This window comes from Colletotrichum fioriniae (genome assembly GCF_027942845.1).
Source record: "Colletotrichum fioriniae strain IMI 355084 chromosome Unknown scaffold_8, whole genome shotgun sequence".
NCBI classification, from domain to species: domain Eukaryota; kingdom Fungi; phylum Ascomycota; class Sordariomycetes; order Glomerellales; family Glomerellaceae; genus Colletotrichum; species Colletotrichum fioriniae.
The window spans coordinates 1,488,946-1,516,272 of record NW_027076844.1 but is presented as its reverse complement, the minus strand read 5'-3'; the positions used below and the strand labels follow the sequence as shown (position 1 = coordinate 1,516,272).

At 49.8% G+C, this 27,327-nt stretch overlaps 7 protein-coding genes across 7 annotated transcripts; 1 reads left to right on the top strand and 6 right to left on the bottom strand.

The window, feature by feature from the left end:
- Nucleotides 1-2,966: 2,966 nt before the first annotated feature.
- N0V96_007198 (uncharacterized protein) lies at nucleotides 2,967-5,682 on the bottom strand (the record flags this gene model as incomplete). Its single annotated transcript, XM_053198166.2, has 6 exons — nucleotides 2,967-3,887; nucleotides 4,513-4,542; nucleotides 4,625-4,780; nucleotides 4,839-4,922; nucleotides 5,250-5,335; nucleotides 5,391-5,682. The coding sequence occupies 6 exons, from the start codon at nucleotides 5,680-5,682 to the stop codon at nucleotides 2,967-2,969; spliced, it is 1,569 nt and encodes a 522-aa protein (XP_053044364.2).
- A 2,485-nt stretch (nucleotides 5,683-8,167) lies between these two features.
- N0V96_007197 (uncharacterized protein) lies at nucleotides 8,168-8,871 on the bottom strand (the record flags this gene model as incomplete). Its single annotated transcript, XM_053198165.1, has 2 exons — nucleotides 8,168-8,667; nucleotides 8,799-8,871. The coding sequence occupies 2 exons, from the start codon at nucleotides 8,869-8,871 to the stop codon at nucleotides 8,168-8,170; spliced, it is 573 nt and encodes a 190-aa protein (XP_053044363.1).
- Nucleotides 8,872-13,391: 4,520 nt separating this feature from the next.
- Nucleotides 13,392-14,117, bottom strand: N0V96_007196 (uncharacterized protein; the record flags this gene model as incomplete). Its single annotated transcript, XM_065757952.1, has 4 exons — nucleotides 13,392-13,606; nucleotides 13,667-13,781; nucleotides 13,867-13,880; nucleotides 13,946-14,117. The coding sequence occupies 4 exons, from the start codon at nucleotides 14,115-14,117 to the stop codon at nucleotides 13,392-13,394; spliced, it is 516 nt and encodes a 171-aa protein (XP_065613475.1).
- Nucleotides 14,118-15,365: 1,248 nt separating this feature from the next.
- Nucleotides 15,366-15,775, bottom strand: N0V96_007195 (uncharacterized protein; the record flags this gene model as incomplete). The annotated part of the gene is made up of 3 exons (XM_053198164.2): nucleotides 15,366-15,435; nucleotides 15,502-15,557; nucleotides 15,617-15,775. 3 exons carry the CDS (start codon nucleotides 15,773-15,775, stop codon nucleotides 15,366-15,368), a joined length of 285 nt encoding a protein of 94 aa, XP_053044362.2.
- Nucleotides 15,776-17,491: 1,716 nt separating this feature from the next.
- N0V96_007194 (uncharacterized protein) lies at nucleotides 17,492-18,768 on the top strand (the record flags this gene model as incomplete). The annotated part of the gene is made up of 4 exons (XM_065757951.1): nucleotides 17,492-17,702; nucleotides 17,764-18,108; nucleotides 18,168-18,542; nucleotides 18,602-18,768. The coding sequence occupies 4 exons, from the start codon at nucleotides 17,492-17,494 to the stop codon at nucleotides 18,766-18,768; spliced, it is 1,098 nt and encodes a 365-aa protein (XP_065613474.1).
- Nucleotides 18,769-19,370: 602 nt separating this feature from the next.
- N0V96_007193 (uncharacterized protein) lies at nucleotides 19,371-19,871 on the bottom strand (the record flags this gene model as incomplete). Its single annotated transcript, XM_053198162.2, has 1 exon — nucleotides 19,371-19,871. One exon carries the CDS (start codon nucleotides 19,869-19,871, stop codon nucleotides 19,371-19,373), a length of 501 nt encoding a protein of 166 aa, XP_053044360.1.
- A 4,698-nt stretch (nucleotides 19,872-24,569) lies between these two features.
- N0V96_007192 (uncharacterized protein) lies at nucleotides 24,570-26,162 on the bottom strand (the record flags this gene model as incomplete). Its single annotated transcript, XM_053198161.1, has 3 exons — nucleotides 24,570-25,636; nucleotides 25,694-26,001; nucleotides 26,059-26,162. 3 exons carry the CDS (start codon nucleotides 26,160-26,162, stop codon nucleotides 24,570-24,572), a joined length of 1,479 nt encoding a protein of 492 aa, XP_053044359.1.
- Nucleotides 26,163-27,327: the final 1,165 nt, after the last annotated feature.

Below are 27,327 nucleotides of genomic sequence, written 5' to 3'. Positions count from 1 at the left end.
ACTTTAAGATGATATGGCCCTGAGAGTAGTCCACAACATGCTTTGCAGACTTTCATGGTCTGTCGGGAACATACACTTTATGAAGGGAGGGTAACAACACATGCCGTGATGTACGAACCCGCCATTACTTGTTAGATTTGACCTGGGTCCTTTTGTGAATGGTGTGGTTCCCACCAAGTCTCCAGCCAAAACAGTGGCACATAGGGCTATTGCGCATTTACAAAGTATGAAGGTTAAATATCTGCGGGGTGATAACGGTGGAGGGACCGTAACATGTGCGCGACTTTGGCTTAACGTCATGCCTCTGAACAGCACAGCATCACTATATTATGTACAGATTTAGACTGATTTCTGATAGCGAACCGATCTTCTTCTATTCCTTGAATCTTGGTCACACTCTCTGAATTGTGTTAGTGTTCGAATGCTACTATAGTCGAAAGAAGAAAAACGCTCCGAAAGATTCAAACCTAAAGTACCTCGTTGCCTACAGCATAGCCGGGTTGAACCTTTCGTTCCCATTGACACTCGCAGTCCAGACTGGAAATCCAAGCGCTCGTCCCATGTCCATGATCCATATCGATGCGTCTAGACCAAAGTAGATATTGTTGACTCGTTTACCAATTCTAGACCTTCCTCTGGCGTTTCGGATCGGACTACTGTCAAAATTTGCTGCCAGAAATCCCTTCCCTGAAGGTATGCGCATTTTACTAAGGGTCCGCGACGACAGTTGACTATTCGGAGGCGCAAATGTAGACGTAGCACCCTCGCTCACCGATTGTAACATCCCCCTATGCAGGCTGCACTTGTTGCTATCCAGATTCCTTAAGAAGCCAATCCGATTTTCCGTTAAAGGTGGTGAGATTGTGGCGAAGACGCCACGCTTCGCCAATTGTTCACCGCCTCGGACGTTTTGCGTGGACGCCGACAAAGTACCTTCAGACTTTGCGATAGCTCTATCGGCGAATCTCTGGTGCGAGTATCAGAAACTGGTGGTCAATAGTCAAAGCATATCCCTGCCTTTCCATCATCAGGAACATACGAGCCCGGCGGCCGCCGCTCGGACAACCTCCGCCTCAGAAGAAATGTGAAAAAACGACGACGACAGAACTTGTCCGGAGCCGACCAACTTTAATGCAACACTCTCCGAGTTCGACTTGGCAGCGGCAACTTGAGACGAATCTCATTCACACCGATACTGCCGGTGAAGCTGGACGTGCGCATCCATATCGTATATGTTGGGATGAAATGTTTGGGCGTGAAATGCCGACCTCGGCACCTGACTGGGGCTTCGGCAGGGGTGACATCCTCGGTAGAGGGCCCGGCAGTAGACAAGGTTGAAAAGGGGTTCAAGTCCGAGATTTTGATCACTCCAGTATGGAGTGCTCAGACGCGAGTGCCCCGGTGGCCCTCATTTTGAGAGTGGTGAGCAGTATCTTGAAGGGTACGATACCCGTTGACAGACATGATTGACAATGGGCGTAAGACATCCATACAAACATTACTTCCATAGGGGTGTGATAAAACATCAGTAGTAAAAATCGGGGTTGATTTCCGATGAATGAATGATGGAAAGCTTTTTACATTTGAAGATCTCAATCAGTCTTAGCGGCAACTGCAAAATCCGAAGTCTATTGTCAAGGTACAATTGACCAACTACGCAAACAGACTTTTCCCGAGGAAGATTGAGGAGCCCAGCGATTGCAATTCTGATCTTATATTTTTGCCAAGTTTGCTCGATCTACTGCTTGATGAATTGGCCGAATCTGATGGATGCGTCGCAGGGCTCTGCGTCTGTGAGGTGCAGCTATGCGGGTGTGTAGTACACATCAAAGGATACGGCAATATTTGCACTTCTTGTTGCTTGCTGATCAGCCTGACTTTACTTTACAGCCCAAGCTGCTGGGTTGACGATTTAGGCGCCTCGTCATTCAAGACACCTAAAGTATTTTGGGCAAGCAGGTATCGCTGAAGTCCAAATCTACTTCTTCAATTGATTGTGAGGCTGAGTACTTGTACGTTACCACATTAAAAGATGGATGCAATGGCCCCTACTTGTCCTCCCTGAATGCGGTTGCCAATCTCAGTGAAAGGCCGGTGTCAAGAGAGAGTCCGCTCACCTACATCTTGGTTCCCTAGATGACATGAAATCATGATATAATCGATTACTTCGACGTGGCAAAGACTTCAATAATGAAATAAAGTAAAGTTAGGTAAGTAACATACCTAGTACGTGGTAAGTAGGGTAGGGTAGGGATTGGGAAAGCGAACCGCAGCTCGACTTCATGATATACATGGGCCGAGTCTGAGGAAATCCGGATCATCCCGTTCATACTAACACACATAGTCTACAACCTTTCCTGCAAGCAGTGCTTTATTCTCGTACTTATACACAGTTTCCGACGGTCTTCAATTCCTTTCCCGGGGTTGAGCGCATGCGCGGACCACGTATAATGTGGGTCTCAGTTCGGGAGCAACACGGCGGCACGGTAGAAACCTCGGCAGAGGTTCAGAGCTTCCAACGCAACTCAGTACCTTAAGGTACTCGAACTTAGGTCAAAGGCGATTTATTAGGAACTGCCAAGCCCCTTGATATTTGAGAGGCCAGTCCAGCGAAAGTGATTTCGTGGAATTCGCAAGTCGCAAAATCCGCATCAAAAAAGGCTTTCAATTTCCGCACCCAAGGATGACGGACAAGGCCTAGCCTTTGAAGCAACTTGAAGACCATCGCGTTTGCGCGTTGCACCTACGGATATCCTCGCTTGCACTGCTCGTACTGCTCGCAAAGTTGGATCGCAGCTTAAAGCAGACACGTATCTGGAAAGGTAGAGTTGGCGCCGTTGCCATCGCCTGTCTCGCCAAGTTGATCACACATAGGAAAACTTGAAGCATTACAGCTGGTAGACCGTCCATACCAAACTATATGACCAAAGTGTAGTTTGTAGTCTCAACGACGGAGGGTTATACTATCAAGGCATCTTCAGCTTCAAGTATCCCTCGGTATCATGTTTCTCGCTGGGCTCCTGGCGCTCATCCTCCGTTTCCCCCATAAGCTCTTTTACCTCCCTTGCTGCTCTTTCTCCGAGAGCTAGTAAGCTGCCCATGCCGAGCATTTCCAAGACACTGACTTCGAAACCGAATGCCCCTTTCCACCACCCGCGCATTTTTACCGTTACCAGACTATCGAGTCCAGCATCTTGAAGTGACATGGCCACGTCGATCTCATCCTCGGCTTCAACCGGCTTCAACAGCAAGTGGAATAACTGTACTGCAATCTGTCTTGCAACGAACTTCGAGGCTTCTGACGAAGTCAAGATTGATGGATCTGCAGTCGCAGATTTCAAGAATACAGAGAGAGCACCTTGATCCGAAGAAGTTCTTACAATAGCTTTCTGGCGGTTATCCAAGCTGAAGTAGTATCCCATTCGTCGATCTTCTTTCCATGGAACTCTGTTCGCCGGGTCACTCAAGGACGTGAGACTGCGATGGCCAATGGAAATCTGAGCGCTGTTGACGAAGGAGGACGATGCTGGGTATGAGGCCTTGAATTCGGGTGCGCTGAGAACCAATGCAAGGGCGTCCAGGAGTTGAGGGATCTTGATACCGTAGATACCTTGGCCCATCAGTCTCTCCATCAAGATGGGATTATCAGCCAGATACCCCGAGTCCATCATAGCGCCAACGTCAACTACATTAGCTTTCAGGCCCAAACTCTGACGGTACTGGACGAAAGCGTTAAGGTACTGGACGAGAGCGTCAAGGAACGTGTTCGCTCCAGCATAGTTGGCCTGTCCTCTTTGTCCATGAATGCCGGAGATGGAGCTGAAGAACAAAAAGAAATCCAAGTCCAGCACTGCGTTGACGGAGGCGTGATGGAGGTTCCACGTCCCCTTGACATCAGGAATGGAGTTACATCAGTTCGGCCCATGCCTACTGCAGCCATAGCACCCGATTTGGTGACTTCTGATGAGACAACTCCACGATAGCACGTCGCAGTAATCGCCTCATTCGGTGTGAGCTTTCCACAAGCATAAGCAGCAGCCATCTCTCCCAAATTCGGAGTCAAGCATTTGGAACCAGGCACAGCTCATGACGTATTCCGCCACTTCCCAGTTCTAGCCTTGCTAATCGTCTACTGCATACAAAGCGTTAGAGTACAATTCATTAAAGGCTATGCCAGCGTCACCTTAAGCTATCAGAAATTCAGGACCGCAGCCTCAGCTTCCTCAAATTGCAACGCACACTCGGTCAGCACCCACGAACGGAGTAGTTCTTTGAGAGAGCGATGAACCTCTCAGAACGAAACGCCTTTTTGTATGCGTAGTAATGCTGTTCACTCCCTTGTTGTCGTCTATATCAATGTCAAGTATTCCATGCCTAGCCCTTAAACGATGTTCACAATTCAAGCTGCAGGTCCTGAGCTGTCGCTTCTACGGGTTCGTCTCCCGCACCACTAATGAATGATAGTGCGTTATTCTGCGTCATCTTTTCGTCAGGTGGGAGTGTCGGAAGTACCTTTAGGGAAAGGTTTTGCAAGTTCATGTCCTATAGACTAGTGAGATCCTGTGATATCTGAAGTACTATTCTTTGGAATAGACTTTCCACGGATATAGATTGTAGGGCTTACGTTATAAACCTCAGCCAAGATGTAGTGACAGCGAAGAAATGCTGGGTTGGGCAGGTTCTCATCGCCATTGTGCGCACTAAACTGAACTGTGGAAGGTAGGCTCCATCGTAGAAAGAAGTGTTCGCCGGCACCGAACCATTGGATGGCATATTGATTCTAAGTAAATAGGTTAGACCCATAGATGTTTCAAACTACAGCTCATTGAAGGACTTACTTGGATGTCTGTGGACTTGAAAGCCATCTCCAGCCTTCTAAACTGTTTATGCAGCGTGTCCATCAACGTCATCGCGTTGGAGATCTGGTTTATGCTATCAGAAGCAATCGTTCCTTTGAGGTCGGTGAAATATCGATGATACGCATGCCAAATTGTGGCAATATTCAGCGTCTGCAGACAGTGTAAGCATTCTAGTCACCTGTTTTGTACAGGGACACCTACTTGGGTATAACTACCGTTGGTAGTGGAGAGAGAGAAAGGAATGCAGTGTGCACACTTAGTGCTGCATTGCCCATTTTGATAGGGGCGCTCCTCCCATGATCTAGACCAATATTGGCTGAGGATGCATTTCCCACCCTCTCTTTCCAGGCAGTCCCGTCTCAATAGGTCGTCTCTCTGTGCTGTGTCAACTTCGTGCAAGGAGCTTTCTATCTCAGTCTGGGCGTCTTCATCCACCGGCTGGGAGATGACTCCCTTTCCTCTCCCACGAGCCAGCACTGTTAGGTCAGTTATTAATTTGAATACGTATCATATAGATGATTTGGTACTCACTAGGCTTAAGCAGCGCGTCGATTAAATGGTTTCTGAGAGCACGGAGTTTGTCTGGCTCATTTTGGTACAAATAAACCTCCGCCGCAAGAGTGGTGAGGCCGTTGCCCTCGAGCCGACGTAGAAAGACCTTCAGAACTTGGTCGGTGTCGTCAGACTTTTCGCACGGGACGTAATCATCGCAAATATCAAGTGCTACTGTCACTCCCAGTTGAGCCGCCGAGTCGTCTCCTAGACTTGTGAGCCTTTCCTCTATCAAGGCTCCATCGATCTCTGGGTGTTCGGAGACCGACATCGTGGATGACGACTGCTTTTCCTTGAAACTGGATGATTCCAAATGTGTCTGTCGTTGAAAAGAATTCCACGAGGCTACGTCGACTGCGAGATGACGTCGGCACATAGTTACGTACCTCTCACGAGTGCAGAACCAGCAAGGTGCGTAACTTCTCCAGATTCTCGAATTTAGCTAAAACTTTGACAAACTTACCATACCCTGATTATCGAGATGGGAGTATCCGCGGGCCTGCAATCTTGTCCCAAGCGACGAGGAATGCACCAATGATCGTCCTGCTCGAATGTCGTATGTGACCCAACATAAGGCCTGGATTAGTTGTGATGATGTCTCTCAATCCTGTCAAGTGGATCGGCGGGGGCACAATGCCGGACAGTTAGATTCTAAGGATATCTCGTATTACAACGTGATATAAGTAAGTGATGCCAGTATCTCACTGGCATTCTGTACATCTCTGATGTCGAGATGCAATGTGTCGCAATAGACTATCGAGAAGTAAGTGACCAATCAGGGAGAGCCCTAGCGCCACTGCAAAGTCATGAGTTCAAGCTATTCGCAATGTACTTTGGTCGATAAGAACATGCAGGTGATTGCTGAAGGATTCGGATGGCAAACTATCGACAATCACCTGGTCAATGAAAGTCAACGCCTCCGGACCCCACGTTTCCCTTCTGGAAAGAGTGAATTCCGCACCGCCGCAAAACCCCAGCACCGTCCGGGTCGAAAATGGGATTTCGGGCGACCGATCGTGGCGGTGCAATTTCCAATTTCCACCTGATATCTGGCTGGAGTTTGCGCGGGTAACAGAATTGAGGTCCTGCGTGCGAGTATTCCGCTCCGTTCGAGGTACGCCGCATATTGGAAAGGTAAATACCAATGAGTCAGGACCACTATCCCATGGTCCTTAAATACCGCTGCTGCCTCTGGAACATACAGAGAATGCGGCGCCGAGAGAACGCTAGGAAGCATGAGAAGGGACAGCTCGGTACGAGACAGTCCGTCTTGAGACATAAGATGGTTGAAAAAATACGGGGCACAATGCCAGCTTGATGCTAGCCCCTGAGCCTTACAGTAAATGGGGGCGGTATGCATCTGACCAGTCTGTGTATGCAGGATGTATTCCCGCAACTGGCACCCCCAACGGCTTACCTGCAGCCAAAGCATTCTAAACCAATCAAGATCGCCAAGTGTTAAGTGAGCTTGATCAGTACGGTCGTATTCTTGACGATGACGGGTTAGAGGCCCCAAAAATACTGCCATCTTCTCCAACCTTGATAATTAGAAACCATCATCTACCAAGGTCGACGAAAAGCTAGAGTTTACAGTTTGTGAGTTACTGCTATAGACAGGCAGAAGAGAGTACTTTACGGGGTTCATAAGACTACAGGGTTGCTCAAACACCCTTTTAAGGGGCGGGGCACTACTTACTTTTGTGTATGAACAAGGAAAAAATTGCGTCGCCATGATGACAAATTGAGCTCCAAAATTTGTTAAGGAATAGAAATCCTGGGGTCAAGCAGTGGAATACGTGCAATCAAAGACGCTTTTCTGAGTCCGACTTCGTGTTCTGTTACCATCCCTCTCCTTCCCAGTCGCCGTGCTAGCCCATGACTTTTCGTCCATTTTGCGATCCCTCAGTGTTATTGTCAAAAAGGTTTTTGTCCAATCCAGAAATGCATCATACCATACGCATGTACATTGGGGTCTCTCATGGCATTTCGACATTCGGCGAAGAGAACTTCCATCTCAATTTTGCTCCATCCCAACATCTGAAAGTGGATTGCACCTACTACCGGAAAGAACTCTTCGCAAGCGGTGCGGTAGTACATACCAATCAGTCGCATAATTCTATGACAAGTGATTGTTAGAATTCCACGGCTTATATGTGTGGACGTTCTGGCGGTACTTACTTATCCCTGGGCCATGTACCATACGGTAACTTCACTGTGTGATGTTGGATGTTGACAAAGCCGGCCTGTTCCAAATACTGCCTTCCAAACACAGCCGCATGAGAATTTGTCCCAAACTTTGCGAATGCCTCTACGAGATGGTTCGTGAAGCGGACAAGAGGCCAGTCAGAGGGCATTGTGCCATCGTCACAGTGAACCTGGCCGTCAACGTCCTGAAGCTCGATCCAGCCGCCAGGCTTCATGTGCCTACAAAACTTGATTAACCCTGAATATGGCAGCGGCAGAGATTTGAGGACAGAACATACTCAAGTGCATTCCGCAGCAGGCCAACGGGTGACTTGAGAACTGGCACCATGTTTCGTAGGTGAACAAAGTCAAAATTTGTGCCGTTCAACCACGTATCTTCAACGTCGTCTACTAAGAACTTGACATTCGGTGGTACCCAAACGGGCTGAATGGGGCTCAAGTCAAGACCATGGATCTCCGCGCTTGGGAATAAATCTCCCACTGTTTCTTCGGTCAGCTGCCCTAAAGCCCTTTCGCGTGTTGTTGTTTCTCAGAGAGAGATTCAGATATTTTTACTCACTCTCAATCGCCCAGATACCTGTTCCCGTGCCGAGATCGATAATCTTCTGTGGATTATCCCCGATAGGCGCAAAGTAAAGCCTCCCGTCCGTGGCTTCCAGCATCATCGCATGCAGCATGTCCTCGCGGTTCTGCTCTGTCTCGTCGTTGGGGATCGGGTACCGTCCGTGCCGGAACTTATGGTAACGCCGGCCATGCTGGAAGCTATGCTCATAGACGCTGGAGTTCAGTGAGGTTGAGTCAGTCCTTTGACTCCTGTCGTCGGCTATCGATGATCCGTCAAATACACTGGGAGTAAATTCGTCATCATCGTCGGTGCCGCCGGCCTCGAGGGCATGATCGGCGGAAGGTCCGGCGAAGTTTTCTGCAGGAGGGCCGGGAATGCTTGGTGCGGCTGGAGCCGGGTCGGCTGATGTCGTCGTTGTTTCGGAGACTGTTGTCGTCGTTTGCTCCGTACTTGAACCGCCAGCCGTAGGTGCCGCAGATGCAGACGCTGCTTTGTTTTGTTACTAACATCCTTCTGACTAGACGCGATTTGACGCGTCGATTGTGGTGTCGTATGTTGTTTCGAGGCCATTCATTTCATAAGACCACCCCCGAAATCGAAAAGTCAATTGAGCTCACCATCAAGATCGTCGCGTCGCGAGTCCTCAGAAGGGCCCGTGCTAGGGCTCACAGGATGGCTTGCCGTGCCCATCGTAACAGCACGGCTCGGGGCTTCTTGTATGCCCTCAAGCTACCGCAGTCTTCGGATCTTTCGAGCTTATTTCGCGTGAAATTTGAAGCCTCGCCAAGTTCTGTGAAACTGTTTGGAATGACGGTGAATGAGGAAACGACAATGTTTTGGCTGTGACTCTGCGTCGTAATCTCTAGCGGCCCTGGCTCCGAAGGTCAAGCTACCCTAGCCCGGATGACCCATGAATCGGGCCACCCGTCAGTCAACTTAGTGAACGGGAAGTCTGTCCGAGTCAAGAGTGTGGAGGCGGGGTTGACGAAAGGTGCGTCCAGGTGCACTCAGAGGTCCAGGCTTCCCACTCGTGCGAATTAAGGTTTGGGTGATGGCATGCGTTTGTCTGACGGAGTACTCTTACTCCTATCCTCCGTATGCTGGTTTCGAGGGACCTGACGAGATCATGAGACTTCTTGACTGACGCAGATAACAGGAAGAGGTCGGACAAGAAGTAGCCGTGGCAGGTTTAGATAGCTCAGAAGAAGGATTATCCGGACTGGGCCCATGGCTTTTTGGCGACTGTCACGGAGCCCCCAGAGATTTGTCGGCCTGAGACACAACGCATGCAGAATGCTCAGGGTGTCTCGAACAAATTTACGAACACCAGGGCGGGCAAGCGATCTCCTTCATGTCCCTGGCTTTCATTGGCACTGATCAGGGCACTGAGTAGGGCCACAAAGTAGGTAGTGTGGACAAGCAGCGTCGGGATAGGAATACTGGAAAGGCACGATCATCTTCTGCGGGTTCTTCTGGCAAGCGATGGACCGCTTCAGCGCTTGTGCTACCATTATGTTGTGGCACCGTCCACCTGCCGGACTGAGATATAGAGAGGGGAATCATGTCATTTTTGCCGTCACATCTGCCATTGATAACTGCAGCTCTACCCTGGAGCCTGCAGGAATTGCCCCCATGAATACGGAGTACCAGTTTCTGTTCGCCTGTGAGGCGTGCCTTGTACGGAGTAGTACTGGTGGGACAAATGGTGGCGTTTATTGGATCTCGTTAGGGCAGTTCAAGCCGTTACCATCCATTCCCAGGTGCCCGGTTATCAGGTTGACCCGGCTAGTGTTCTAGACCTGCTAGACCACCACCATCGGGGCAATACTTCGTATGCGCTGGACTGCCAATCCTCCGTAGCCAGGCTGACTGACATTTCTTGACCGCTCAGTTACAGATCGATATGAACCTGAGCCTTGAGGGAGCACGTTCATCTTTGACTGAGTCTCCATCACCCGTTCCCGTCAATCGTATCCCGTTATTGAGACTCTTGCTTTCGATTTTCCTGCGGTCATCGAATCGTTGTTCTCTTCGATTCGTTCGTGTTCAGTGGATCAAATCCGTTTCAAAATGCAAGCAACGTCATTATCAGATTGGTCGAGTGCTTCCTGGTTACTAAATCCCCCCGAGAACCAAAGACCAATTATATGCTTTCTCTCCTCGAATATTCGAAACCATCGACCGGCATTCGAGGTAAGTATCTTCTGACAACCCTTCACTGCGCCTTTTGCTGGCATGTTTGATATGTGATGAGTCGCACGGCGCGAAAACTGCATCTCGCTCTACCGGGAAGGGGTAGCGGAGCTGATCGCAAAAAAAGCAACTAATGTTCAGGCCTCTATGCAGTCTCAGCCCACACAGACCCCGATCTCCGGCGGTCGGCAGTAAGATTTCCGATCCTTCTGCGCTTATCATGCTGTGTGACTTTCGGCATGCCAACCCACCGATGGGCGAGTAGGTATTGAGATTGACAAAAGGAACTACATGACAAGTCCATCCTCTGATCATGATTCTGACGGCCAAAGTCGACAAATAATAGTCGAAAATGACATGTAGCTTGCCACGTTGCCCAGACCTCGTAGCGTGCAGCGGGGAAGCATCAATTAGCTGCCGGTCGGTCTGCTGCCTCGAAAGGAGCTTTCTCCGACCCTAATGCGTCCGTTACATTCCAGTCTCTGCAGTAGGCCCAGATTCCGTTTTCAAACTCTCCTGTGCTTGGGTTAATAACTCAACACATTGACAAGAAAACCCGGCTAGCACCCAGTTCAGGCGCCAACCTCAAGGGCCTTTGGGTTCGATGTGATAGCTGTTAAAAGGCGCTCAATGGCACGGGCGTGGGGTTCGCGCTCCGAGGCCTCAATGAATGCTCGCGGTTCGGTGGTTCTCCAAACTTGCACGAGCATCAGTTCGGTCTTCGAAGCCAGCCGACGGATTTACAACCCCACAAGCCCATTGTTGGGCTGGTCTTTGAATAACAGCCCTCTCATTTTTCAGTCTTTGGGCCAAGGCGAATTGCTCATTTACTGGATTTTCTACCTCATCCCTGATTGCATTTGATATGGCCATGTGCAGTGGAATGAATGATTCTCATGGTCAGACACGTGATGTGCTGCCCCATCCAAGCCTGTAAGACGGCACTGGGGAATAGAGACCGCCTGAAATCCGATGAGAGCATAGCTGTCCACTGTCCAAATGAAGAAGTCCCTCCAAGTTTTAGCGAGGGTAGACTCCTAACTCCATCGAATTATTCTTTCCTGACCAATGTAATTCAAATGAAGAACCGCTACTTGTCAAGATAGAGTGTTATCACCAATCACAATCACTCTATAACTGTGTGCAGGATTGGGAATTCGTACAGATTAACATCGCCACCTACTTTATCCTTCATAACAATTGATTGGCCCGATATATCTACAGGTTTTAGTCATAAATAGTGTACTGTATTGCCGTGTAGCGTCATATTATCTCGACACAAATTTCTTTCTCATTGTGAGCCTGTGAGAGTTATTTTTAGTCGAGATCCGGAGACAGGAAAGGCACAAAATCAACCATCAGCTCTGTGTAGAATCTAGCGGAAGATTGATAAGGCGCGTCATGCATAGTCTGCATTGAAATGTAGTCTCAACTCACGGGAGTAGATTATTGATCTTCTCCCATTTTGCTGTAGGAGTATCTTTCCGACAGTCGCCGATCTCATAATTCGGGACGGAGGAATCTTCAGGCGTCCTTGATAGAAACGAGCTGGCCAATGCCGCATTGGTGATAACGCCTTTGTATGATTGGGTACAGCGGTCCTACTCTGCTCAGGAGGTCAATTAGATCTGACCCTCAATCTCCCGAGCGGAAGTAATTGGGCCTCAGATGACTTCAGTAACGAATTGCCCATATCGGATCCACCTTCTCACTTGTATAAAGTGTGATAATTCTTGGGGGCATGATGCGGATGCCCACTTCAAACCATCTCGGACCTTGTATTTTTTTTTTTTTTTGTTGCCAATCACTACTTCATACCTCTCTGTCCAGTCCTCGTCCTCACACATCATGCCCTATTTTGAACACAACAATAACATCTCCATCTACTACCTGGATGAAGGCCCGCATGATGCACAAGCTGTGCTTCTCATTCCCGGCATCACCTGTGACCTCCACGATTGGGATTGGCAGGTACCCTCCCTTCTCCCGCATGGTTTCCGGGTAATTACCCCCGACCCCCGGGGACAGGGACGTTCATCCGCCCCGGCACCTACCCCAGACATCAAATCGTACCCCGGGCCGGACGCCCATCCTGACATCGTCGACTACTACCCACAGTCCGCTGCATTGGACTTCATCGCCCTTCTGCAGCATCTCAATGTCTCGTCTGTCGTCGGCATTGCTCATTCTCTTGGCACAGCCGTGGCGTACCACTTCGCCAGAGTGAGGCCGGATCTCATGCGGGTGATGGTGATACTTGACCTGCTTCACTCGATCCCAAGTGAAACGGTGGACACGTATCTCACTGACCCTCTGCAGACTTTGCAGAACCTTGCTATGCTTTTTGGTCCCGCTCTGTACCCGTCGACGGTCCCTGCTTGGCACTTGACCTGGATAGGCAGACGTCGTTTGGCCGGAGATCTGAATGTCGTTTTGGCTCAATCATATGCATCCCAAGTTGACCCAGAAGCAATTGGGAGGCGAGAAGTCTCTGTGGCTCAGCACAACGGCAAGACCAAGTGTCCGCGGTTGACTATGGGAAATAGCGAATATTGGGTCACGACGGAACGAAGCTATTTATCTTCCAGTAGTGATTTTGATGAAATACATCTTGTAGAGGGGATTGGTCATTGGTTCCACCAACTGAAAAGTGAACAGGTCAACGGGCATATACAGCGCTGGTTTGAGAAGATTGGTCTGATTCCAGTGAAGGGATAGAACGAAGATGTTGAGGCCTGGCACCGCCTTTAACATCCACTGTATTATTAAATGTCGAATAGAAACAGCTCTGCTCGCCCAAGAAAGCCAGTATGAAGGTATCCCCTCATATAATCATGTGTTACTCGTGGTCACCGATGGCGCATCTCTCAGCGTGTCGTGTGTATCATTTTGTCATTGTGTAAATATTCTTGTACATATCCGAAATGCATCAAAAACGGTTGCACGACTCTGCTTCAAAGCAACTCTGACATAAGAGTCTCAAAAAGATCTTTAGAGTGCATGCATCCATGAACGTCTCAATGGCTGAAACGGAAATCCAATCGCTTATTGCCCTCGTCCTTTGTTGTTTCCAAGTATGCAAGTCTCTGCTCTTCCGACATACCTTCCCAGATCCGGTCGCGTCTCTTGTTCCGGTATACGTAGTAAGCCTTCACTAATGGGTAAAGAATCAAGTTCATGCAGACGATGCCGAGGAGAGACCGGTTGCCGCGTTTGTAGAGTGGCGCATCGTCTATTTGTAGAGTAAGTATTTGTTTTTCGTGCCTGTACTATATTGAACTGAAAGACTTACCAGATCGATAAATGTTAGAAGAAATGATTCCATCCGTCTGTACAAACATGTTGTAACAAGCAGCCGAGACGGTCCTTGACCGAACTGTGTTGGAGTTGCGACTGTTCCATCCGACCTAAACTAGAGTTAGCACGTACGCATAGATCGGAGCCGATCACACATCAGATGATTGCGTGTCGTCTGTGATTCTTTGAGCTTACTTGAATGGGGTGAGCTGTAATCCAGTCAGTTTCAAGTACCTGGCACAATAAATTTGGATGCATGTATAAAGTAACTTACGATTCGGGTACATAAGAAGTAAAGTGATGACGGAGTAAAGAACCCATCTGTTGACTCCAGATGTGTCGACAACGTTGAGGTATATCAAGAATGGGAGTGCCCACACCTGACCAGACATCGAGACAAAGGTAAGTTCGCCGATGACTTCGCCCAGGTATGTGATTGCCAGCATTGTAACCACTATCTCATGTGTTAGTCTGGCATTGGGGAGAATAATTGTAACACGTCCTTACTGTGTCCAACGGTCCATGGAATAGCGAGAAGATTCGCCTGGAAGGTATCGAAGCCGAGGTTCTTTAATGTCAGGGTGAGGTACTGCGATGGAGGTGTCATGGGAATCTGGAAAGTGAGACCCAGGATATACAAGGGCCAGAGATCATAATCTTTGAGACTGTCCCAGAGTAACCTTGGAGTAATTGGCTCGCGATTGTGCATGCTGCTCTTGCTTGGGTCTTCGCGAAGAACTCTGTTGACAAGGATAATTTCCTCTCTGTGTCATTGGTTAGTACCTCTTCTGACAGCAGAGCATCCCGGGAAGCACAAGTCAAACTCACCTTTCGGAGAACCAGCCCTTCTTCCCGCGAAACCAGCTCGCAGTCTGGCAAGGGCCAGCAGGCATCAAAAGAAAGCCGAAAATACCAATGACCAGTGTCAACAGCCCTTCAATGAGGAATAGCCACCTCCATCCGGAATGTCCTTGAACGCCACGCATGTGGAGCAGTCCATACGCAAAGATCGCAGAAAGAATATCGGCGATACTCATGGCAGTCCAAAAGAAGCCAAGTCTCAGGGATAACTCGTGATGCTTGTAGAAGTACGACAAATAGAGGATGATCTAGTTATTGGATGTTAGTCAAGAGGGGTTCATTAAAGTCAGTTGGAAAGGGTAGAGGCAGCTAACATCGGGGATGAATCCACCCTGGAGAAGACCCAACAATGCGCGGCAGGCAAGGAATGAGTCTCTACCATCGAGCCAGAACTGACAGCTGGCTACGATACTCCAAAGGATCATCTGTGCAGGAATCCACCGATCTGGGCCAACCCATTTGGATACAAGCTGAGATGGCAACTCCGCACAAAGAAACGCGAGCTTGAACACGGTGTTTCCGAGGTTAAAGTCTATAAGCTTTGTCAAGAATCATCCCTACATTACGCCAGTAGGTTGCGACATACCATTGGTGCTCATCTTCAAATCCCCCAGCATGTTGTCCGTGTTTGCTGCAACAGCCATATGTTAGATTTGCAATTGCAGATGTTAGAATGATTCGAGCGCACCTTGGCTGATGTTTGCGCGATCAAGTTCAAGCGCCATGAACATGATACAAGCCCATATCATAATTCGTATGTCGATCTTTCGTACTTTTCCCAAGTCAGTAAAGCAGAAGCGCACCGCAAGTCGTTGGAAAAAGGGAGGATAACTTTACTCACCCAAAGCATACTCTTCAGCCCATGTCCATCGGGCGAGAGGGTCAAAGCGGTGGTAGTTCTCCCTAGCGTTGAATGGATTAGAGAAATACAGTTTGTGAATATGTTTTTTCGAAAATTTCCAGACTTACCAGTCTTCTCGTGGATGATACTTCTCGGCCGAATCTGGATCGTCAAACACACTCGGCTGTATCGCAGAGTTAGCGCCTTTTCGAAATGTGCACCTAAGCTTGGCTATCTACATACTTGAGTAGCGACGGCGAAAGGGTCAAAATCCTTGTTCCGCTGGAACCAAAACCGCTTCTCCTCGATGGGAGCCCCGAGAGCCGGAATGACTTCGAGAGATACGGTAGATTGGTCTGCCTCGCCCTTCTGGAAGGTGTTCTTTGCCAGAACGGTCGCCATGATTGCTGATGATGATGTCGTCCTTCCGACTTGGTATTGAGGCTCAGGGACGAGTGCCGGATACGATGTCTCCTCGGAGCTTCACTCCAACACTATATAAAGCACTGCAACGAAGAAAAGACGGGTCGGCGGATCTCGTCAGAAGTTTCGGGATCGTGGAACTCATCCGCCACCGGGACTTCACTTTCATGCTAGACTGGGTATGCTGCGATGGCGAATGCGGTCCACAGTATCACGTTGTTGCAAGGGAGATAGGCGCCCGCGTCTTCTGCGGCTGTAGGGGTCTGGAGTCCGGGTCCATACTACCCATGTGGTAATTCTCTAATCCTCCCGAAGAGACTCGGGAGACATATTATCCTTGTGCTTGGGGGTCCAAAGGGTATATGGCTTGTTGGAGGGAAAATAGACTTCCATATGCGGGAGAACAGCCAATGAAATAAGCCATGCCAGAACGAACACTGAGAATACCTTGGCGACATTCATGTGGTTGACCTACAGTTGCCAGCCTTCAACGGTTGTACACAAGCTTCAGTGAGTGAATCACGCATCTGCCTTCATTTGCATGGATATTCTTGTAGAAATGACTGTGAAAATGCCTACCCTGGCTTCTTTCACGTTTTCGCTGTCCACACTCTCTGGCGAACTCCATGTAGGTACTGACGGTCGCAGGGAATCGTGCAAATTTCTGCAAATTTCTGAACGCGTATCATTTGGCGCGGGCGTCGGACGACAGGTTATCCTTTCAGTCTGAGCTTACCTGCATCCTTGTCTGAGAAGGGTGGAGTGGGGGTAGCCATTCGAGGTCGTCGTGCAGAGATTTAACTCTCTCAGTCTGGATTTTCAGCTCACTAGAGAATCAAACCCGATGATACAAAGTAAGCGCCGCTATCGCAACTTTTTACGGCTGTTTAATGACCATTCAGAGTTCCCGAGTCTGGGTTGGGCTGCGTTCTTCGAGCTCGCCATAAGCCAGGGATCTGACGCAAGACACCACTTCAGATCCTTATTAATGCTCTTAGGTTCAATCCCAAATGCGCAAAACAACATCCGAAACCAACATCAAATACTATTTTCTATCATTTAGCCATGCTAATGGAATATCTGTGAATTCTTGTGGATATCAATCTTGCCGCTCATTGAAGTTCGGATTGATGAAGCACTCACACGAGCTTGCATCAGCTTGCCCCCACGAAAACCGCCAGCCTCCAGCAGCCCAGATTAATGCAGATGCTAGGTGCTCTGATGCAAGGACTTCCCCTTGCCATCCTGGGGTTGAAGGTCGATATCGGAACGATTGTTCAAGTGGTGAAATAGGCGAGTACTCATTGGCCAATCCTGTGGAACAAAACCTTGATCACATCATTCTTGCCGGATCCACGCCATTGCGTAAAGGGGGTGATCAATCACGGAATGGGCTCGATGTCTTTCACCATCCCAAAGCGCTTCTGTAGTCTTGACCTGTAGAATGCGGGGAATATGCAAGCGATTGAATTTCACCGGATGTCGCTTTATCGGGATTATAAGTCGTAACCGCCGACAGTATGTCGCGATAGCTTGCACCTCACTACTCCGCATCACGAGCGAGCCGGTGGACTTATAAAATGGCATTAATTACTCCTGATGATGGAAGAAGGAGAGGCAATCTTGAAGACATCAAATGATCGATCGCATTTAACATCTACATCTAGATTCTGAAGTATTTCGTCGGCTGTAATCATGGCTCCTACGGCTATTGACACCGAGGTGACTCTTCACACTAGCACCAAGACCTCACTTCCGACCCCTCTGAAGTCATCAAACTCATTGGAACAATATGAGTCCTTTGACGTAACCCCGAATATTGGTCGCGAATTCCCGAAAGCAAACCTGGTCGAATGGCTCAATGCTCCCAACGCCGATGAGCTCATTAGAGACCTTGCCATCACAAGTAAGTAGCTGCGTTCGGGAATGAGTCTTGACCAACGGGTGTAACTAACTGTGGGGTCAAGTCTCGCAACGTGGTGTCGTCTTCTTCCGTGCTCAGGACAACCTGACCAATGATCTGCAAAAGCAACTAATCCTCCGATTGGGAGAACTCACCGGCCGACCCTCCGACTCCGGGCTCCACATCCACCCGGTCCTCAATTCGGAGCGGGAACTGGGTGGGGCAGACCCGGAGATCAGCACAATCAGCTCTGTGCAGCACAAGAAGATCTACCGCAAGCCTCTGGAGGGCGAAGAGCTGAGCCCCAAGAAGCAGTCGACTGCACAATGGCACAGCGACATTGCTTTTGAGCCTGTCCCGGCCGACTACTCGTCCTTGCGCCTTGTTGAGCTCCCCAAGACTGGCGGCGGTAAGTAGAGCTCGTCTGTTGGGTCCAGAAGTCACCGGCACGAAGCTAATACCAAATAGATACCCTGTGGGCATCTGGATATGAGATTTATGACCGCCTCAGCACTCCCTACCAGAAGTTCCTGGAAAGCCTCACGGTCACTTTTGAACAGCCTGGCTTTGCAGCCGCTGCCGAGCGTGGCGGTTTCAAGCTATACGACAAGCCGCGCGGTAACCCAAAGAACATTGGCAGTATTCTCAAAGCTGTTCACCCTGTTGTGCGAACGAACCCTGTGTCGGGTTGGAAGAGTGTCTTCCCTGTTGGCGGCCACGTGAAGCACATCAACGGCGTGACGGCGGAGGAGAGCAAGCACCTGTTGGATTGGTTTCTGGACATCTTGCAAAAGAACCACGATATCCAAGTCCGTCTCAAGTGGCAAAATGCTAACGATATTGGTAAGTCAATTCACCTATGACCTCAAATGACTGTGCAAGTTACTAAGGGAGGATCGCAGCCATTTGGGACAACAGAAGCACATTTCACACAGCAACCTTCGATTATGATGACCAAGGAGAGAGATTTGGAAACCGAGCGGTTGGTATTGGTGAAGCGCCTTATCAGGACCCCAACAGTAAGGGACGCCGTGAGGCATTGGGACTTTCTTATGTGACCGGACCTTGAACATGAGCTACAGTGATTATCAAGTACTTCAGGATGCTTCGGACCTTCAATGATAAGTGAAGCACACACAAGTGGAATCAATCGTCGGAGATACCGTTGAATAGACAGGGTGGAATGTACACTCCCGTGACTCCTCATGTATATATATCCCTGCCGCTTATCCGAGGCGCCCAAGTATAGAGAATAGTCTAGTCTATAAGCCATCAAAGCGTCTCTCATATGCGCTCTTGACTCGGCGGCTAACCTTGGTCTGCGTGGATTAGTCAACGCATCCCTACGACACGTTCGGCAGAAGCACTGACCTTGACAGCCGATGAGATGAGCTAATTGCACCGATCTCGTGTATTGTGCATGAACAGCTGACGTCACTCGCCTTCAACTTGTCACATTTGCGCCTAGGAAAAGATTTTGATTGTCCAGCATAATAAACTGCTAGTCTTGTCAATTGTATTCGCGGGAAGTAGTCCTACAAATTTCGTTCTGAGATGTAGGATTTGCTCAATTTGAAGGAAGACATCCATACCAATCCTTCTAGTTACTCCACAGAAAGTATGCCCAGCGGCATCGCCCCATAGACTTCAGAGTACCCGGTCCAAGTCTCTCTAAAGCTGCTTCTCGTTTTCCTTGCCCTTTGCCTCCTTCGGTGTGCTGATGCCAATACCCAGGACAATCAGGATTCGAACCAAAACCATTGGTGCGGTCGTGAAGAAAGCAACATAGTCCTCGACAGTCCATGTGGACCTGTCCAGCCAAATCTCCCATCCTCCCACGGCTTGCGCAGTGCCGTGGCAGAAAGCAGCGTCGCTCAGAAGCATACCGGCGCAAAGAACGCGCCAGAGGGCGAGGTCGTCGAAGACGCGCATGACCACGCCCTCGGTGAAGGCGAAATGCAGCCAGCCGCCGCCAAGCTGCGTGTAGATGAACTGCGTGTTGGGTTCGTATGCGAAGGCGTTGCGCGTCATTCCGGCGAGATATTGGTTCGGGGTGTGAAGAACCATGACTGCGCCGAGCAGCGCGAAGACCGGCTCGAGGGTCATAATGATGAGTCGGTAGATGCCTGGGACTGCGGCGGAGCCCTTGATTGTGACCCGTTGAGAGGCCATGCTGTTCCAGTTGTCAAATCTAGTTCGTGATAAGAAGGTCTCGTGGCGCTTCAAATAGATGTGGTGATGGTGTTTTCGCGTCTGAGGATTTCGCGTCGCAATGGTAACTTGAAGTGTCGTGCAGGACGGGAAATGCAAGTTTGGGGTGAGAATTGGCCAAAATTGCGATGAAAGACGCAACTTTAGCTCTAGTAGATTACATGAAAGAAATACCCGCCGGTCACTAGCTTTATCAACCACTGATCAAAGCTTATCCCAGCTCAATGAAACACGCACTCGGATGCGCCGGCTGCGGGGTGACTAGATTCCGAGACGAGCAACGCCAGTGATCCTGGCTTGTACGAAGCTGCCGAAGAGCACGCACGGCCAGTAGTAACCGAATTAAGGAGTACAGTACTCCGTAATACGGATACAGCAAAATCAGCATGAGTGCGCAGACCAACAGTTGGTTGCTTGCTACGGCTTGGAATGCTTGATGATCACGGCTTCTTTCTCGTGTTTCGCGATGCAAGGGAACGCGGTCTCCTCATGTGAAGGACGGATGGCCCGAAGAATAGTATCCTCGAGAAATAAGTCGGCTCGCGTGGAGGAGAAGCCTTCCTCAAGTCACGCGTGGGACTGTCATAGAAAGTAAGCTCCTCCAAATTCTTCGAAGTGCGATTTATGTGTTCCCTGTGCGTTCTAAAGTTGTGGAAGCATCCAAATCTGGAGGGTGAGCGGACCGCTACTTGCCAGAGTACCTGTACAGGATATCTTTCGTCGTAGTCTTGCACCTAAGCATCAAAATTCAACGACGTTGGCCGTTTTCATTCATGTCATGCATCACCAGCGAGGTAGCAGACAGGGAACCACCAGGCCTTGTCTCAGTCGCATGGACTGTTCAGGTGGATCCATCACGAAGGTTTCGGCTCCCACTCGAACCATTTCTACCGAAATGATCTGGCTAAAAGCGAGAATTATGATGGCGGGGTGCGACGGGCCTGTGCGAACTAGTTGCGTTGATCTATTATTAAGAAGAAGAAAAAAACCCCCCAAATAAAAAAAAAGTTGAAAAGGAAGAAGCTGGATGGTAGGTGACAGCTTACCACACTCATTTGTTTCGAAGTAGAGCAATGCATAGAAATTCTGCTGGCTACCTTCTACGTATGATTGGGATTCAATCGTGTTCAGACCGCAATAAAAGGGTATATCGGTCGAGAATCTTGTTCGGGTCTGACACTTCAACATTGACTCACTTGCCTGAGACTTGGTGTGGGTAAGGGGTGTCAGACCATCAAGAACTTGGTGCGCAAGGCTGCTTGTGCACGCACAGAGAGACAACGGTCTGGTTTGAGCGTTTATGAATGAGGCGACGGCCTTTCCTGACAACTCACTTTACACATCTAGAACACCTGGAGATGAGGTCTTGTTAGTGGCTAATATGCGACTTGAGACAAGATATTGATAGTAACCTGTCGATTCTTAGCCGCGACTATCCTCAAGACTAGACATCCCTCTTATAGAGCTCGCGATATTTTCGGAATCTGTTGGATAGCCGTAAAGACGCTCTACTTCTTGTCGATCTTGTCACTTCCTCCGATGCTTTCATTTCTTTCGGGGTGAAATTCCACTCGCCCAGATTCCAAAGTTGTCTCCTCATTCTTGATACCTTGTTTCTGTTCTCGTAAGACTAGAAGACGAATGCCAACCACTGCAATGATTGCGGCAATGATGAAACCAAATGTTGCAGGAAACCCGTATCCTGAAAGCCAAAACTCATTAGTAATGGTTTTCGGATTGAGCAATCGAGGATGAACAATTGGAAGCTCCTGCTACTGATACTTGATGGTAGTCGTTGATAGACACAAGTAAAGTTCAGACTTACTAAAGGTTGGTGCCATAGTTTGAGGAAAGATTACAAGAGGAAGCCAGGCGTCGACGGCATATTGCATTCCGTTCATACTGCTTATAACCAAGGCGCGTTCTTCATTGTCGCCAGCACATATTTCATTCGCCCATGTATAGCTGAGAAATGGCCTGTCAGCCGCAAACCAAGAAATGCGTCTTATTTGCACTATCGCATGATACTTAGGTATATAAGGCAAAGACTCACAATACCGCCGTCATGAGATGCACGCTGCTTGTCAGAAAGCAAATAGCTTTAGCTGCACGCTTGGCGGCCAGACAGCCAAGATACCGTTCGGGATTAACGCAAGCACCTGCGATTCTATTAGACTTGATTACATTGAAGATTGGTCGCTCAATCTCTGGGATAATGGCGTACCAATGGGCAAATGATCAATGCAAAGCGACTTCCGGTGTAGTCCGAGAGGAACCCCCAGAGAATGATACAGAAAGCACTGATGAGCTTTGAGCCGGTCGGGATGACGTTCCTGTCTACAACCGAAAATTTCTCTGCCTTAAGCCAGATGGCAAAGTATCCGCCAGATTGACAAGATTCACCGTACAGCTGATGAAAAATTAGGTCTCTGTGATTCACATGATGCCCCGTTTGTACGTCGGAGCGGTTTACTTACGACGTAGCCTAAGACAAAAGCATACCACCTCCACTTCAAAAGGACTCTCTTGAAAGTAGCCAATGTAACTCCTGCAGGTGCCGCTTTACCAGCTTTTGTCACTCGGTCAATGGCCAACTCGCATTCTTGGGCGGTGAGAAACTTCGACTTGGTGGTGTATGGTGTGTCCGGTAAGACGAAAAGGGTCGCAACGCCGACGGGAATCGTCATGCACTTCGACATGAGATCAGCAACTTTGTCCAAGTCGAACTTTAGAAGGCAACTGAAGATATCTCACCCCACAAACGATGTACAACCATCGCCATCCTGCGTGACCATGGGCACCGTCGAGGCTCTTGTAAACTGCTGCTTGCAGGTACCCACCAAAAGCCGAGCCTAGAGGGGCGGTCATATGGAATATGGCGACTCTCTTTGCAAGCTCAGTCTTGGTGTACCAGCTCCCAAGCACATAAAGTAAGACAGGGAAGAAAGAGCTCTCAAAGAAGCCGACAAGGAAGCGAAATGCGTAGAGCTGGCCGACGTTCTGCGTCCCTGCTTGGGCAAATGTAAAGACGCCCTGAAGAATAACTGTGTCAGCATCCGCGCTTGAGATCTCTCGAGAAGGGCGAGACATACCCATCCGACTTCCATTGCGGACAACCAGATGCTTGGCCTAATCTTCTGAACAATTAAAGTGCTTGGAATTTGCATTACAGCATAGGCGCAGGTGTAAACCATTTGAGCATACGTATACTCGTTGGCAAACATCTGGAGGTCCTCCTGCATTCCCGAGACATAAGCGTTTGCGAGGTTGCCTTGATCGAGATACTTCATGAAGAAGCCCAAGCAACCAATGGTCAAGATTGACCAGTCCAACTTGCGAAGTAATACGCGCTCTTCATGGCTCTTTAGGTGCGTATCTGTGTCCCAGATGAAAGAACGGAATGATCGCGAGGGCACATTCGAAGGCTGAGGCGATGTTTCTGCCATCGTGGACGTATAGAAGTGGCCCCTTGAGTAACGTCGAAGCTGAGGGTTACGGAACAATCAAAGTTAACAGTCGCAGAACTCAGCAGGACGCAACCCTCTTTAGTATGTGCTCCTCACCCTCCACTGATGGGCCATTCAGAATGATATCTCTGCACGAAGATGTGCAGATATGCACTGATAGCACGAAATGGCCACTAACAATGATCAACACGGACATGTAAGCCAAAAGTAGAAAAGTTCAAGTGCCGCGGTTCGGGCGGGAGACTGATGCTCCCGTCTCATTGAGAACATCTTGCAGAGCAAGCCGGCGTCGTACTGGAGCCATCGGGGGCATTCCGACGAGCTTGGCCAATAGTAGTTGAGACTGGATCGCGGGGGATGATAAGGCGACAGAGGCAGGGGGCGATGACGAGCTCAGCCAACCACCCGGACGCTTCCCGGGAAATAAGAATCTCGGAGTGTTTCTACCGCCGGAATTAAAATAAAAAAATAAATTTGATGGGCCAACTGAGTGGTTCTCCACGCGGTCTTCTATCCCTGCTCGTTAGGAAGGCTGCATGGTCAAGTTGAGGCAGGCGAGAGACACTGCTGTATAAACACGTCCAATCTACTGAGGAGGGTAGCCAGGAGACTTCCGTGTTAGACCGCGTCGATTCCTGGCCGTTTTAAAACACTTTCTGATTTCAGTCTCAACCCCTGGGAGCAAGTCACGTCAAGTACCAAACCGCTTCTCTGGTGCTGATACAAAATCTCGTAACTGGCAGCTCAGGTCAGTAAGTATCTATCGCACGATTAAGATAGCAACAGAAATGATATTGAACCGTACAGTTCACTCTGTTCGTTGCAAACGCTATGGCTACGTAGGGTGAACAATGATTTACCTAAATTCCATACCCGATGAAGTAGGTAGATCCCCTTTTTTGAGACAAAAAAAGGATGAGGCACCACCAATGGGCCGAATCTTTTAGCTACCTAGAAGCTAGATTGTCGAGACCTTTGACTAGACACTTTCAAGTGTACCACCACCTAAGGTAGCTGGGGAGCGGAACTGGCGACATGGTAATTAGGATACCTAGTTGTTCACCACAAGGAACATGGCGTTTCAATTACTCTGTATAGGTCAACATTGTTGGAACCACTCGATCATGCTTGTTTGGACGTTATCATGATGACATTAATATTATGTAGTTATACTACTTGCTATTTGGCTCGCTCAGTAAACGTTGTGCTCGCCATGGGAGCAGCTCTTAGCATGCTCGGCCTGCTCAGAAGCCAAAGCCCACTTTTGGAACTCGCGGCGGATGGCATCACGGCTACGGCGAGCAGGAGTGGTGGTAGCACGGCGAGGCAGACCAGCGGGGAGTTCGTTGGCGAAGTCAGCGGCAACACGGGCAGCGGCCTTGGCGTTGATGGTCAGAGCATCCCAGTTGATGTTGTCGAGGGTATCACAGGCCAAGTGGTAGCATGGGTCGGTGGGGGCGCCGGCACCGGTGAAGATACCGGAAGAGGGGATGCCGAGCTGGAGGAAGCCGACGTAGTCAGAACTGGAGCCGAAACCACCGAAGGCAGCGGGCTTGCCCTGAGCCGCGATGTAGTCGTGGATAGGCTGGGCGCCGAACTTGTCACCCTCGTTGTCGCCAAGGTAGACGTTGTAGACGGGGTTGATGGAGCCGATCATATCATAGTTCCAGTAGAAACGGATGGCATCGGCCTCGGCTTCGGAAAGCTGGGCAGTGTAGTAGAGAGATCCGACGAGGCCGGACTCCTCGGCACCCCACCAGATGAAGCGAACCTTGTTCTTGAAGCCGCTGTACTTCTTGAAGGATCCAGCAATCTCGAGAAGAGCAGTGGTACCGCTGCCGTCATCGTTGACACCGGGTCCGGCCTGGACAGAGTCCAGGTGAGCACCAAGAACAATCACGTTGTTAGGGTCACCCTCCTTGGTTTCAGAGATGATGTTCCAGGTCTCGCGCTCATCCCAGATGGCATCAACGAGAAGGTTGACCTCGAGGGTCTCGCCAGCAGCCAGACGCGCCTTCCAGGCGGTGGCATCCTCGAGGGGGATGAGACCTACGGGCACCAGCAGGCCCAGGTTCTCAGCGCTGAGGGTAGCAGAGCCAATGTCCTTGCCCGGGGTCTGGTTGTACAGAATAACACCAACGGCGCCCGCGGCCTTAGCGAGCTTGAGCTTATCCGCAATGGCGCAGACACCACGCTTCACGAGAGCAAGCTTGCCAGTGGCATCAATGCCAGCCCACTGATCAGCGAAGCAGCCAGAGCCTATGTGTGGTTGAGTCAGTTGTTTTCGTAATGCCCTAGTTGATAGATTTCTCCTACCTCTGGTGTCATCGACGGGAGTGTCAATGAGAGGGGCCGTATCACCGCCGGGGAGAGTTGTCGGGTGGTTGTATTGAAGAGCAACGACGTAGACATCTTCGCCGTCCGGGCCGGTAACGCTGATCTCACGCGTTTGGGAGAAGGTGTGGTTGAAGTATTGGACCTTGGTGTCGAGCTGCTTATAGAAGCGGCCCTGCACACGCTCGAGGATGTAGTCAGAGGAGGCCTTGTAACCAGGCAGACCGAAGGCTCGGTTGCCGCCGTTATCGCGGGCAATCTTGTTCAAGTTCCAGAGGTTGCGTTCGAGTCTGGCAATGTCACGTTAGACGCCTGCATAGACTCCAATTGAGGTACGGAGGACTCACTCCTCGGTCTTGATGTCAGCCTCTGCCTTGTCTGCTGTGAGGGGATCGGTTGCGAAAGATCGCAGCGCGAACAGCGCCGTGGCGAGGGCGGTGGCGGTCTTCATCGCGTTTGAAAGCTATTCTCAACCGCAAATTGAGGCGAGAGGTGATTTTCAATGGCTCGTGGAGAATCCTAACGAATGGACTGGTCGCTAAAGAAGACAGGATATTTTTGCCAGCGGCGCGGCGGGGGACATTTATATGCTCTGTGTCTACGCCTTCTCGGCGCGCCAAGCGCATGGATACGGCAAAAACAAAATTGCGCGATAAGACGACATGCAGTGACACCGCATCGTGGGCAGCGGAGGAGCTTGCGAGCTCGGGTTGTGCTGGCGCATAGTAGCAGAGCTACGCAAGGGGGAGACGTTTGCCGTGGTTACGGTTGGCTCGCCGCAGGAACCTAGGCGTGGCAGGGTGGGATAGCTTCGCAACATCGTAAAGATGCCCAGAGTGGCGGGACAAAATTCGGTTTGGATGAATCGCGTCCCAGGGTCTGGTAGGCCTGCTCCTTGGCCGGCAGGTTTACTGAGGCATTGATGCGTCGCGGGCGATGCTACCTCTGGCAGGTGAACGATGTCGGATGTTCTTGGCAAGTACTTTTGCTAGAATGAATTGCGAATGTTGGTCTAAGGTTAAAGTCCAATCCTCAACCGATGCCGATACTAGGACGCGGAGAGCAGGTCAATGACTGGGGGGCAACGCGGAGCAGGCGTAGAGCTTGAGAGAAGGACGGAAGAAGTGGAAATGCGACAAGCTCTGGGCTACCGGCGGATCTTCCCCCTCCAGACTCTGTGGATCATCGTTGCTCTATCGGGCAGGTGCCAAGCCTTACGAGAGGGGCTTTTGTCGAGAGTGGTTGAGAGAAACAAGTCTAATCGGACCTTGGGCCGTTGAATACCATACCTCTCAGTCTTCTTCTCTCCCAACGCCGCAAGAAAGTATCACGACAGCCACAAAGTTACTTTTGAAGCCTCGATGTCTGTCTTTTCGTCAAGCGCTCGAGGCTGATTTGGTCCTTCGTGACTCGTCTAGTCCCCGGCTTTCAAAGGACGTATAAAGGTGAGTCTTGCACGGATCACATCGACAATCATCCGCGAATTGCCGCTTGTAAGCCTCTCGCATGTGTGCCTGCATGCTGCAGCTACAGCGGTGCACTGCAAGCGAGGCCAATTGAACCCGGCCAGCTAGATTGAGAACATCGCGCGCATCTGCACGGATAGGTTGGGTGCT